Source organism: Aythya marila (genome assembly GCF_965140915.1).
Source record: "Aythya marila genome assembly, chromosome: 3".
In the NCBI taxonomy this organism is placed as follows: domain Eukaryota; kingdom Metazoa; phylum Chordata; class Aves; order Anseriformes; family Anatidae; genus Aythya; species Aythya marila.
Window position 1 is genome coordinate 26031467 of NC_139044.1, and position 14850 is coordinate 26046316.

General features: G+C 33.1%; 1 protein-coding gene across 13 annotated transcripts in view; it reads left to right on the plus strand.

The window, feature by feature from the left end:
* RYR2 (ryanodine receptor 2) overlaps positions 1-14850 on the plus strand; it is a 413797-nt gene that overhangs the window by 344927 nt on the left and 54020 nt on the right. For 10 of the 13 annotated variants that reach the window (XR_014317119.1, XR_014317120.1, XM_082756060.1 and 7 more), the window contains 7 exons: positions 2003-2137; positions 4099-4133; positions 5665-5778; positions 7411-7507; positions 11179-11282; positions 11903-11954; positions 12102-12155. Coding sequence is in view for 11 of the 13 variants with exons in the window: in XM_082756060.1 (XP_082612186.1) it covers positions 2003-2137; positions 4099-4133; positions 5665-5778; positions 7411-7507; positions 11179-11282; positions 11903-11954; positions 12102-12155 (591 nt within the window). In the remaining 2 variants the exon portion in view is untranslated. The remainder of the gene's footprint in view (positions 1-2002; positions 2138-4098; positions 4134-5664; positions 5779-7410; positions 7508-11178; positions 11283-11902; positions 11955-12101; positions 12156-14850) is intronic. The other 3 variants (XM_082756062.1, XM_082756064.1, XM_082756059.1) reach the window with 1 other exon arrangement.

Below are 14850 nucleotides of genomic sequence, written 5' to 3' on the forward strand. Positions count from 1 at the left end.
TACATCGAGTACATGTCAGGTAAAGTCAAAAAATCATGCTTCCTGCTAGGAAAAATAATACCAATGTATTTTGTGCATATACCACCCTTTTTTATCCAATGGAGTTATACATAAAAGCAATGTAAAACAAATGGTCTTCAATTATTATTTAATGTGACCAGCTAATAATGTAACTTAGTTGTGATGGTGTTTGTGTAAGGTGACTTTCAAAACAGAGGAAAGCTATCACTTTATCAAAAGTCTGATTTTCTTCCAGGCACGGCAATATTACCATAGCAATATTCTTTCTTTAAATGATGTTTTCTGTTGACCACTTTTGTTTCACAGACACTGTGTTCTGTCATTTGTGCTAGAGCTAATATGTGATTTATCTCAATTTTTTGTTTTTGGAAAACTGCACTGTTTAAGAATCATCCTTCTTAATCTTTATCTATAAATGTTTCAGCGTCTATTTCATGCATTTGTCTACCGTTGTCTACATTTGTCTTCACCCTGTTTCTGTCTTTCCTTTCCTTGCATGCCTGCATGCTGTTACTCAGTACCGAGCCTTTTATTTCAAGAAATTGATGACGAAACTTGCATTCATTTTGACATGGATGAAGCTCAAGTCACCAAAATCTTCTTCCAGCCATGCTAATTCACACCTTGAAATGTCAACTACTCATGCCCTTAGAAAACTACCTATACAAAAAAGCTGTACTTTGATAGAATGTGAGGAGTCCTCTGATCAAAAGACATCTCTGCCTGTGCATAAAAAGTCTTTTGTGGACTATCCATTCATGATGATCCAGTCAAATACTCACACAAAGACTGTGGATGTGACAGTTGTTAAGAAATGGAAAATCCGAAAGGTGGAAGAAAAACCTGCCAATTGTGGCTTTCTAGGTTATAATAAGCTATTATTGAGCGACTGTGTAAGTTTATAATTATTCCTGGAACTTCAGTAAACCGTGTATTTTAAGATGTGTTATGGAGGTGAATTAGCGTTATTGTCTCATTCTAGGCACAAAATGAAATCTGGATTCACAAAGATGTTTTAGAAAAGTAAGTGTTGAGTTTAAGCCCTATTCAAATCCATGGGGTTTAGGCTCCCAAATGCTCTGGGAATCCAGGCCAGTGTCACTTAAATTGCACAGTCAGGAATAGATCACTGGTCACAGCTCTCAGTAAAATGGGTTTCACATTGCAAATGTCTTTAGTGCTATTGGCACAAAAAATAGTGCTTTCAATGTGTGTTGCATCAGTGTTGAATAGGAGAAGCACTGGGAGACAAAATAAACCGAAAAAAGAAAAAAAAAAAGAAGACATGGATAATAGTAAAACTGAGAATCGCAAATCACCAAAATGGAGAAAATTAAATGTAAAGAGAAAAATGAGAAAAATGTTTTGCTTCATACTGTTTTTTATAATTTGTAGGTTAATAAGAAAATACTTTTTTTTTTTTTTTTTTTTTTTGATAAATTAACCTTTATTTTTTTAGGTAGTAATCAGTTAAATAAGGATTTTCTAATATTTTGAAAAAGCTTAAATCCAAAAAATCAGATGTAGATAAGATTTATTTTCATGACTAATTTCCATGACTGAAAGCTAAGTAATCACACATAACAAAGCAACAATTTCATTATTATTTGTTTTAATAATAATTAAAGTCAGTGTATAAAGTTGTGCCTCTTTCTACCTCATATTCATTACTTTTCCTCAGATAATATATTCATCACTGGTACCAGTGCCATTTGTTGGCCCATGATCATTTGCTCTTTGTATGATTGTAATACTTTCAGTCCTCTGGAAGCTTTCAACAAACCTTGCACAAATCAGTCTTATTTGCCTGTGTTCTCCTAGTCAACATAGTGGACACCTTATGGGTTAGCCACGTAAAGGTACGGGTTAGCAATATAAAATGCTCTGTTGTCCTTTGAAACCGTTTCTGTACTAATTAAACTGTTTATCCTTACATTTGGTACATTTTGCCATGGTTACACGTGAAATCTTTCTCCTGCAGCTTGAGGATCCCGCCATTAGATGGCAGATGGCACTTTACAAAGATTTACCAAACAGGAATGAAGATTCCTCAGATCCAGAGAAGACAGTGGAAAGAGTTCTTGATATAGCTAATGTACTTTTTCATCTGGAACAGGTGAGACATATTTTCTCAATTACATTGCCTCTTATTGTAAACAAAAGCATTCAGCCTCTCCGTTGTACTTTTCATCTGTTGAATTTAACTTTATATTATTTTTTCTTCCTTTTGGTGGCTACTGTTCAGATGCTTTCCTTTCTGGTTTTTAATCCAATATCTTGTGGTCATATCAATCATATAATGCTTTTTCAGCAGCTCCAACAATCATTTATGAGGAAAAGGACTGGTGATACATATGTTTTAGCATCCTTCTGGTGCACTGCATCTACCAGGAAGTGATCAAAAAATTGTCCGTGGAGCATGAAATGTGATTTAAAAAAACAAACAAACAAACAAACAAACAAACAAAAAAACCTGAAAAATGTATTTTCTCAACCTTTTTTCTTTATTCGAGATACTTGAATTATGGAATTAGAAAGAAACTTAAACTGGCTACATGAATATCTGATTAGAATTTGCACACTTTAACTATATGAAGCTGGACAGTGAGATGGCTTGAAAGATGACTTCTCTATTCACTGTATACCAATTAGAAAAAATGTAAGAAGAATTTCCAATTGACAAAATAATTTGCTAAATTTTGACATTTAAAAAATTCTATGTTAGTACATCCTACAAATCAAAGACTATTTAGTAAGTTTAATTTTCTCATTTTGCTTACTGAACTGTATTTTTAACTTCAGATATTTTTCTGTGGTTGCAAGTCTATTTTATTTTATTTTATTTTATTTTATTTTATTTTATTTTATTTTATTTTATTTTATTTTATTTTATTTTATTTTATTTTATTATTTTTATTTTATTTTTATTTTATTTTAATTTAATTTTTATTTTATTTTAATTTAATTTTGTTTTTTATACTGAAGAAGCAGCATATTAACCTTAAGGGCATTTCTAGTGGCAGAGATAAGCACTGCTGGTTGCACCATAGACTGTTAAGTGATCGCACATAAAATTTGCTTTTTTTTGTTTTGTTTTTTCCCTTTTGAAAGAATACTTAAAAATTCAAGGCTGTCTTGCTCTCTTACTAGATTTTTTGATTTCAGAAGCTTGGCACAGATTTTCATGTAAGGAAGCTTCCATACTTTGAAGAGGCAACTGGTTCAGTCAAGTAGGAATCTGAGGGACATATGGAAGTACTTGTATATACTTTGTGGTACTTGCTTGCTTGCTGAGTGACTCTCAGAAATCTTGGTATCCTGCATACACTGTATATTGATGTAAATACATCAATACAATACAGTATATTGATGTAATATATATGTAATAACATATATCCCAGTTGTTCTTTTCTCACACATCTTCTCTATATAGTTTACCAGCCTTGCAGACTGGCAAATTCAGCAGATTTACATAGTTGAATAGAAGATGAAAAAGAGGAAGTCACTAAAGTTTACCTGCTACTGAATGCATGTAGATCAAATAAAAAAGTGATAGAATGTGTAGTAAAAGCACGGCAATCATGTTAGCCTACTAGAGAAAGAGTTCTGTTCCAGAATCAATTTCACCGAACCTCAAAATACCCTCAATAAAAAATAAGAATACCCTGGATTTCCCTCAAAATACCATATGGATGTTTCATGTCAATAGTTTTAATGAGGTAAATGCTGCCTACTTTTATTCTGTGTACTTGGAAACTTTTTGTTTTGGGATTTGGCCCCACAGCTTCACTTCTCTTCTATAGGCAAGTGCTCAGGTATAGTTTTTTTTTTTGTTGTTTTGTTTTGTTTTGCTTTGCTGTTTGCTTCTGTCACTGAATGGGTAATTCTGTGTCTTTAGAAATAATGGATATATAATCACTGGGACTGCTTCTGTGATAAACTGTAGTAGTTCTTTGTTCTTCATATACAAATACTCTGGCCACTTTCCCTATGGCACTTGGAAGGATCAGTACTTCAGCTATTTGTTTGTATTTTCTTTCCTTGCACAACTAATTTATTTGTTTGCATTATTTTCAGAGATCCGCTTGTGTAGGCCGAGGCTATTTCTTTTGGGAAAGTATAGAGAGTTTGTTTTTGAAGACATTACTAACTATCTAACTTTCACATTTGGATTTGTCTGACTTCTAAATTGTTAGCACTGACTTTGTTTTGTGTTTGTAAATATGTTTGCAGTGAATACTTTTCTATCTTTTCTCATCAATAACAAATTTTTTCACTTGTGTTTTATATTTTGAAAAAAAACGTGTTTTAGAATACTGCCATTTAATCTTACAAGTGTAATTCTCCAATTTTACTGAATGCGGTATTTTTAGTCAGTTTAATTAAATGCTTATTGTTTAACTATGAGTAATTTTTGGTATTTCAATAAACTGCTGAAGTCCTCTTTGATAACTACATGTATGTGTGGATTGAATACTCATTGTTCATAAACATCATCATCACTTCATATTCTACGACAAAATGTTTTATTTTAATACTAGCCAGAATCACTGAATCTTTCAGATTAGGGATGCTAACTTCCATAGATTTCTTTTGATGGTGCTGGAAGACAGAGGATATTATTCCACTAGCCCAGTAGTCTGTAAAACAAACCACTGAAAAAACAAACAAACCACTCTTCTTCCCCAACCTGTCCCAAACAATCCCAACATTACAGGAGTAGTGTAACTTAAATCAAATCAAACTTTATGGAGCAGATGTAAAGTAAATTGCAAAAACTGTGAATAGACCATGTGAAAGGAATCATCTGTAGCACAGCCTGGAATCAAAGTTCCCAGCCAGTCAGGCTATGTACTGTTGGTCTTTTGGACCATAACTTCTGATTTTCTGATGGAAACTAGGGTAGAAGGTAGAACAAAGGAAAATGAAAGAATATGAGAATAAAGCAGACCCAATCTTATCTCATGCTACTTTAAAGCCAGGAGGCAGAAAGCGAATTAATCTGAAAGCAGATCTGCAACATTATGAAATGTAGCTGAATAAGATATTTTGGAATATCTTATGTTCATTGTAGCTATTTAGATTCGTGGAAGAGATTTAGTTCTAACTAAGAGTCTGTGCCTGTGTCTCACTTTTAAAGTTAATTTGTTTCCATTGTAGCTGGTCATGGTAAATATTACAAATAAGCACTTAATAGTATTTAGGAAGACTCCCTCTGAGCCTGTACATGTACACCTCTGTGAAAGTGTACAATTTAACGCTATGCAAAGAGTAGTGTACCAAAGGAAGAGTGAGTGATATTCTTTGTAATAAAATATAAGATTTCCTGGCAGATGGTTTCAAGATAATAATACTCCATCTGGAAGACCTAAGAAGTAGGATTAAGTAAACAAAGAAAATAAATATACCATAAAAGGAAAGGGAAATTTTGTTTTAGTTTTACTTTTTTTTTTTTAAATTGGATTTCTACAATTTGACTGACCACTTGAATGAACTCTGTCTGGAACATGTTTTTCCATTTCTTATTCTTCTCTTATCTTTCCAGTTGATTTATGTTATCTAACATTTTTATTATTATTACTATGCCCAGACAGTGGAGACTTTGCCATATTCTTTATTTTTCCATATATATTTTATGTAACAGGTTGAACATCCTCAGCGGTCCAAAAAAGCAGTGTGGCATAAGCTGCTGTCTAAACAGAGGAAAAGAGCAGTGGTTGCCTGCTTTAGAATGGCACCATTATATAATCTACCAAGGTAAGTGCTATATTTGTTTTATCATTTACAAATGTGAATACAAATGTGTGTTTTTGCTCATACAATTCTATTTGGTGAGATCTGAATGAAGAATGACATGCAAACCAATAATTGGGAAACTATGCAGTAATGTACACTGTATGTTTCTTTTAGTAGATCTTATTACTTTCTTCTAGTATATGTTCTGAAGAAAAATAAGAAATACATTTTTAAATTTGTGGTTCTCTCCTTCTGACATTTTTCCACCTGTTTTTTCTGGTGTGTTTGCTTTTTTGAAAAGTATACATATTTCACAGGAGATAAATTTAGAAATGGATATATTGGGGTCATGTACCATCTTTGGAGATAAATGTCTTCCTAAGATATGGTATAGCTCTTGAACTGGGGAGTTACCTTTAATATTTGATGCTACATTTTCTATATAGAGGAAATAAATTGACATTATTTGTCTAAAAATTTGTCTATTTACTCTGCACTTTTGATAAGAGCAGAGTGTTCTTTTTCTACTAGGAAATTATGCATATACTGTAGCTTCACACCTTTTTCTTCTTTCCTGGTTAAAGGAGGCTAGGATCTATAGCCAGGTGAGTCCTGAGATTTTGGAAGGAAAGAATATTCAAGAAACGCAAAGGAATCTGTTTTTTCATGCAGTTGCTGAAAATAATTTCAAGAACATGTATCTGATATATTCAACATAATATAATTCTCTTTTGTTCTCAGAAGCATGCATATTTTTACTGTTAAAACAGTTAGTAGGGTGAGTTTAAGCACAAAGGCATGAGATGTCATACCATCCTGAAATGAGGCTGTCTTGATAGTTGAAAATAGAACCAATATATTTACATCTGTAGCTCTTCTTACTTATAACAAATAGATCACCTGCACATAACTAATATCCCATATATTTCAATTATATTATTTAATAATTCAGTTATTCCAGTTATCTTCCTTTTCAGTATGTGCAATTGAGAGTTGTTTTAAAGAATTAGGAATAATGATAACATTCTTCATAGAGACATATTTATCACACAGTCTATTTTGTATTGAATTCTTAATGAAACAAACAACAACAACAAAAACAACTAAACAAAAAAACACACAAAACTGTAAACCTCATCATTGGCTTAATCCCTCTCCCCTAGCCTCACCAGATATTTAATTTCATGGAAAAAGTTGGTTTATAATTTGAAATGTGTGAGTCTAATCCTGAACATTCAAAAAATGTAATTATTTGAGCACAATACAATGCTATCTATTGCTGTTATCATACTGAAATTAAAATTATATGAAAACATTTCTTATTCAAAATAAAATTAAATAATGTGGTAAAATGCTTTTATCTTGCACTAGTGTTTAAATTTCTTTAAAGTTCTACTTATTATTTGTTACTGAAATCATTATTACGTTAATATTTGTGAAACTCATATCAAAAAGTGATGTTTCAATTTGAGAATTTGAATCTAAAGATAAGTTTTAATAGAATGTTTTGGACTCGTTTTGCTGTAGAAATTCAGCTTCCCTTTTAAGCAGTAGCTGTAATGTAGGGGCACTTCTCCAAACTAAATGAAATCTATTTGACCAGATTTTCTCCTTATAAATGTAAAGCTTTTCTTTTAATTTTCTTTTTCTTAGGCATCGAGCTGTCAATCTCTTTCTTCAAGGCTATGATAAATCATGGATTGAGACAGAAGAACACTATTTTGAAGACAAACTGATAGAAGATTTAGCAGTATGTCTGTGTGCAAAGGGTTGTGGGAATGTATTATGGATTAACATTAACATATAATCATAACTATAAGACTGTGGGGTACATAAGAGATCATCTAAGCTATCTCTACTAAAAGGTGTGAGCTATAATCAAGTCACTCTGACAGTTGTTAAAAATCAGAAAAAAGCGGAGATTACAAAATCCCCTTAGGCAATCTGCCTCAGGGCTTCAATAACCATATTATAAAACTTTTTTGTCTAAATTACATGCCAGTTGCTGTCATTGCCATAACTTTCAGCAGCTGCCCTGTGGAAAATGGTTTATTCCCTTCTTTCTTTGCAGTTAACTTCTATGTATTTGAAGACATTGTAACCCACATTAAAGCCATTTAAGTCAAAAGGTTAGAATGGGAAACTAGAGTGGTTCTAGTCTAAGATTAATCACTCTCACAGAAATAGACAGGAAAAGGGTATTCATTGGGACTATCCGTGCAGAAGGGTCTTCTTGTACTGTTGGTCAGGGAAGTGAGGATTTTTCCCAGCAGTCAAATTTTAGACTTTAGTCATAAGCTTGATAAGTCCTTGGACTGATTTTCAGGTAAGGCTTGTGTCCTCAACCTTTATAATCATCTCTCAGAAAGGAGGTTTTCATGAGGATTCAGCAAGAACTAGGTCAGAAAATATTTGTAGTAGGAAATGTTTCCCTTCCTGGAGGACCAAGACAGACTTTTTATAGGGAGGAGGGCCAGCTCTCTACAACAGGGAAAGAAAGCTAAATAGAAAATTGTTATTAGGAAAAACAAATAAACAAAAAACAAAACCAATAATTGTTAATTTGCTTTTAACTGTTCAAAGTTTGTGCATAAAACCAACTGCCCAAGTTGTGAACTATTTTGAAAATAAGGATCAAAATAACAAAAAAAGTGTCAGTAGCAATAATTTCAACACAAACAGACTATGGAAATTCATTGTCTGCCTGCACACATGTAGAATTCATTTCTTGTGACAACCTGATTGTGGTCTAAGCATTATGAAAAAGCAAGAGACTTGTACACAAATGCTTTTTGTACAACCTTTTAAACTGATAGTTTAGTATGTCCCAGCACATTTTAAATGTTTAAATAATGCATGTTCCTTGCGAAAATATTGACGTTTTAGCAGTTTAGAGTGTGTGTGTATGTATATGGAATGTGGAGCAGCACAGCTCTTTGTGTGTGCATGTATGTGTGAAGAACCCAGCACAGCCATTTGATTACACTTTGACTTAAAGGGTTGTCTCCATATTTTGTCAATGAAGCTGCATCATTTCCAAGTTTATGTAGAACTTCTTGTGAAAAACTGCTTTAGGGAAGACAGAAACAAACTGGATTGGCTCCTCTATCTTCTTTTAATAAAGGACCACAGGCATTCACATCACATTCAGTAACTCTGCAAGAATACAGATAAGTTTGTCTCCAGCCCTCTCTTGAGGATGTATTAAACCTTTCATTCAGAAGAGTGATCAGAAATCTCTTTTAAATTGATTTCTATTAAATTCTTGCTGCTTTATAGCACTCCTCTGGAGGGTGAACTCTTCAGCTCTGTGCAGTAGGTTCAGACTGTTGTGTTGTGTTTATTATGTTGCTGGTGAAGGTTCTCTGACCCTCTTAGAGAAAATGTACCAAGGTGTAATAAGGAATTAAAGACTTATTGGCCAACCAAGATGGAATCATAGCCCAGGCTGTGGTGATAGATCTCATCTGGAAGACTTGAAAGGAAAAGCCTTGGACTGTGCTTCAAGCATTGCCTGACATTTCTGAACTGTTCAGGTATTGAGTAGAATACTGTAACAAACCAGTGCTCAGAGACTATAGCCAAGACTTCATATCCATGAGCTCTCTGTAGTCAGTAAACTACAATTATAATTGTAGTTTACAATTATAATTGTAACTAAGCCATAATTACTATGGCTTAGTAATTACTTTTTCGGAACTGAGAATTTTGAACTCTCTTTTCTGCTAAGTGAAAATAGTTTAAAGGAAGAAATTCAGTGAAAACTCTCTCCTTCCTGACTTTGCCAGATCCAGGCCTGTGGTGGGGCATTTGCTGGGATTTAGGATGAGTGCTTTCATCTTCTTAAGCATAGGACTGGGCCAAAGCAGGTTTGCTTCTTGAATTTTCTATCCATAAGGATTTTATACAAAAGTGGCACTACTATACATTTAATTAAAGAAAAAGATAAAAATCTTCAATGAGATTGAAATGAAGAGCAGGGGAGGCTTCTCATCTTCCTCCCCCCCAGCAGTAATAACGTTATTACTGATTACAGTTATAATTTGCCTTGTTCAGATCTTGGCATTTATATTGGAAATATTGTCATATATTGAAAAATGTGAAGTGAACCTTGCATAGCCAGCATAACTATTTTCACTTCAAATTGTAGAAGTACACTAGCTTGTGAAACAGACATGCATACAAGTCAAGTAGAAGTGAATTCTCAGCTGCAACCAGTCATGTTTGCTACAACTGAGTTGAAAAAATGGACTTCACAGGCCATATATGCAATGTCGTATTCAAAGAACATTCATACAGTAACATTTTTGGTGCTAGCACAACACTTTTTTCTTGGTAAAAAACTCCATTCTCTTTACACCTGTCATGTGGCCAACACTTTCTTATTGATAACAGATAACATCTGGCATTTTATTAGTAGTATTGTTATTATTACTTCTGCAGTTTTAACAATGCATACAATTCTTTTCATCAGTATTTCAGTGTATACTGCTAGGTGAAAATGAGAAGGAAGAGTGTGCATAACTTATGCAGCAAGTTTTCTGTGAATTACAAGATACTTTGTAGAAAAATATGTCTGGATGAAGGAAATTTTTGAACAGCTAGTATGAAAAACTCATGATCTGAAATGTCTTTTGGCAAAAGACAAGAAGTCAGAGGACAAATTTTGTGTAGATTATTTTCAAAACATTGCTTCAGTGATTGGTATCTTGTTATCTGAGTATATTTTCTTTTTGCAGTGAACTAACCACAGCTGTCTAAACCTGAAAGCAAAATAGCCACATGAAAAAAAAACACAAACACAAACACAGAAAACCTATTCATGTGTATGTTTAAGTTATTGATTGATATATTTTTATAAATTATTGGTATTGATATTCTGATATTCTAAAGTTCTCCATTACTGGTAGACATGGCTCATTCTGGCTGAAGCTATTGGTGAGCTTCAAGTTTGTATAATGCTCGTCAGGGAACATTATGTTCCTCAGGGAACATTATACCTGGCATAGCACTTGGAACAAAGGATTTTAATTTTTAGCTGATGAGGCTTGTTAACATAGGGAGAAACAGGCTACTGTTTTTGCTACCTAAGGAAAGGATGGCTTCTGATTACCACTCATTCTGAATGACGAGAGTAGAAGACTGAAGGTCTTTTCAGAATTGAGAAAAGAGGGTTGAGAAGAGGAGATCCAAAGGTTTGCATATAGTATCATCTTTGTAAGTCTTCATGGTGTAGGTTAAACTCAGTCAGGATCACTTACTTTGCTTGGAATTTGTTTCCTCCTGGTTGTCCAGGTCAAGAATTATGTATGTGAGTATTTAAAGTTTAATAAATTGCACAGAGTAAAACATTTTTCATAATAAATAATATAATGTACTTTTAAAAAAAGTAATCTTTATTTCATTTTTTTTCCCCTAAAGAAACCTGGAGAGGAACCAACAGAAGAAGATGAAAACCTTAAAAGAGTTGATCCTTTACATCAACTTATTCTGCTATTCAGTCGAACAGCCTTAACTGAAAAATGGTAGGGATAGTGTGAAAGACTTCAGAGTGTATGCAGATTTTCAGATTACTTCTGTATTTGAAGATATCCATGTCTCTGTTTAAGTCAGATTCCATAGGCTAGGCCAGAACCTGTGCATATGTAAACATGGTGAGTTTGAGTTACACTGGAACTTCTCTAGCCTGTGGTAGTATGTGAAGACATTTTAACATGACTGATAATGAGATTTAATGAGTTTTCTAGAGGCACAAAGACGTGCCTATGCACTTTGTCACAGTCCTGGATGCTATATTCCTGTCTGTGTTCAGGACTTACTATGTCTCTGTCTTCTGTGTTCCCTATTCACAGTGATATTCTAATTATTAAATATATTTCTAGGAAAAAAATAAAAATTAACTTTGCTATCTTTGATTGAACTTTTTATTTTTTTATTTCTGTGTACTGTGTTTGTAGTTGGCTTTGCTTTTCAGTCTGTATTAGTTAATCTAGTCCTCATTTTCAAAAAAAGATTTTTCTAATTAATTATAAGTGCAGAAATCCTTTAAAATATTTTTAACGTGCTTAAAAATATTTTGGAGCTCAAATTCTACTTGTATTGCTCTAATCTTCTGTCTCTTCCCTTTCCTCTCTCCATTACCCAGCAAACTGGAGGAAGATTTTCTCTATATGGCTTATGCTGACATTATGGCAAAGGTAATTTTTTAAATGTAAAAGATCTTTTACATCTTTTCTGTTTTATTAATGTTAATAATGAAGATCAAGAGAAATTGTGTAACACAAACTAAGCCTTAGCCTCCTCTGGGCTTATTAGTAAATGTTTTCTTTTTTGCATGGTATCAGAGTTGCCATGATGAAGAAGATGATGATGGTGAAGAAGAAGTGAAAAGTTTTGAAGTAAGATTGTACTTTTTTTTTTTTTTGTTCATGGATTTTTTTTCTTGTCATACTAGACATTTTTCATAGCTTCTAACTGACATTTATGTTTCTTGGTTCATGGCTTACTGCAGCTTATTATGCCAGTGAACTGCATGTCAGAAGCTGAATTGGCAAAATATGAGTCATCAGATTCACAGTAAAACAAGAACAGTTGTGTCACCTAATATAAGACTATTTTTAGAGTACTTTAACATATGCTATATGTTCATCTGATTGATTTTAACTTTTTAGTTGGTGAAGAGAAATGTCTTGGGTAGCATTTTATTCTGCAAGTCTGATAACAGGCTGTATCTTGTAAAGTATCAAGTCCTACTTTAATTTGCATGGTTAAAATACTGAAATTGTGCTGATTTTTTGCAGTAGCCATTCACATTCCGTACTAGCAATTTATTCAGAATTTTTATGTTCACGTATATATGTGAAGATATATATGTGAGTACTTCTTAACAGTAACATATATACGTATAGTACTTCTTAATAAAAGGTTAGCTTCTGTTTATCAACACTGCTAAGCTTTTTATTACATTGAGAATAAGAAAGCTGTATTTATTGTTCATTAAATGCTGACTTTTTAGTGATTGTCTCTACATAAGGAAACACAAATGCATGCATTGCTTTGCAAGAGTAAGAGATGCAAGTCCTTGTTATGCATTTGCTCTGGGATCTTTCTCTCTTTTTCCATCAATAATGTGAAAGTCACATGAAATTTGTCATTCTGAGGGGCAGTGAGAGAATTAGCTTGTTAAAATTTTAAGGATGATACGTAGTTACATTTACTGCATTAAAAACTGTCTTATATTTTCAAATCAATTAATACGTATATTTAGTATATTTACTAAAGCACAGAAACATGAAATGCATGCTTGTATTATTTTTCAAAAAAAAAAGTCTAAATATACTGATTTATTTGATATAAAAATATCTGTGCTGCTATGATTTTAGACCAGTGCTTTGAGGTATGCTTAATATTACTCTCATTGTTTTGTACATATCAGATGTTCCATATATTTTCTAGATGCCGTGTGAGATAGCACTGAGTTGTTCATGTATATATTTCTTATTTGGGAATTTCTTATACAGAAATTAGAAAAAATACCAAATTCTTTTCAGTCCTTCAGAAGTTCTAGTCCAATTGAATTACAACTAACATACCTAATATTTAAAATTCTGTTTCGTGATAAATACTTAAGTTTGAATCCGAATTACAGTGCTCCTTGTAAAGTTTTATTTTTGGAACAATATATATGACATTATCTAATCAAAACATATTTATTTCCATAAGCTTTTGTCAGTTAGCCCACAGATGCTTGTTAGATAATTAAAAGACTTACACTTGCAAATATGAAAGTTTATAATTAGTAATTAAAATGAATGAAAAATGTTATCAGTAAGGTTTTTATTAATGCTCCTTACCTAAGTTATAATGGGTTTCTTGTTCTGCATTCCACCATATTTTTTGAGAGATTTTACTCATTTGTATTTCATTATTATTTTTTTCTGTAGCTATGAAACTTCTGTTCAAATAATGTATTAACTTTTCAAAAGACAATTTTGTATATGTATTTGGTCAGACACTTACCTGCAGAAAAAAAAAATTGGACTTTTTTTTCTTATTCCTATTTTGCTTCTTGTCCTTGCCCTTCCTTAAGGTCACAGGATCCCAACGCAGCAAGGTAAAACAAAAAAAAAAAAGTGTGTGTGTATTTGTCTGGGTCTATTTTTGTGACTTTTAGGCCCAACGTCTTGGATAAGTTCATCTAAAGGGTCTTGAAAACATTTCTAATGTTTTAGTTCCAGCATAACATCTCTCTAACAAACTCTTGTACACAGACTCTTACTAAAGGCTCCAAGAATTATTTATATGGAATTTCATACATAAATGCATTGCCATTTGGGGGAAAACTGAGTGTCATTTGGCTTGTTCATATTATTCTACTATTCTTGCTTTTTGTGCATAAGTTATCTTCTTTCAGGTTATAATTTAAATTGAATGATTTAACTAATTCGGGTGTCTTTTAAGGGATTTTTTTTCTGCATCTTAGCAGATATGCATGCATTTCTGATATACTAGCAGAACTGTTCCAGTAGTTGTCACAGTGGTAGCGTCAGTTATATTGTAGTTTATCTATATTTCAGATCCTTTGGAGTGGTCTCAGATATTAGCCTTCACTGTCATAGTACTTGAACGAAACTCCATAGCTCAGTACCTGAAGTGATTCCTATTTGTTCGATGCTTTCTCTAAAAAAACCACCAGTGACAATTGCTGTGAAGTTTCACAGTGTTAATTATCGTTGACTTAATTTTTTAGAGTCTTTCATGTGTCACTGTGAAAGTCTCACATTCCATTTCTGAAAGGTGCCCATAGCTGGAGCATCCACCTACATACCTGCTGATTTCATAGAAGTCTTGGTTCCCATTGTTGACACTGCCTGCTTGCTGATAGTGCTGCAAGGTTGATGTTTTGAGATACGTGGTGTGTGGGGTAGCTAATTTTTGGTTCTGAGGTGCTTAAATATATTTATTTGTGTGGTGGCTAATGGAAGCCAGACTCAGTAGAAATGACTTGCTTGAGATTGGAAATGTGCAGATTTAGCTGATGGTCAGACTCCAAGCAGTAGTTTCAAAGTTCAGTCCATTATGGGGAACAACTGT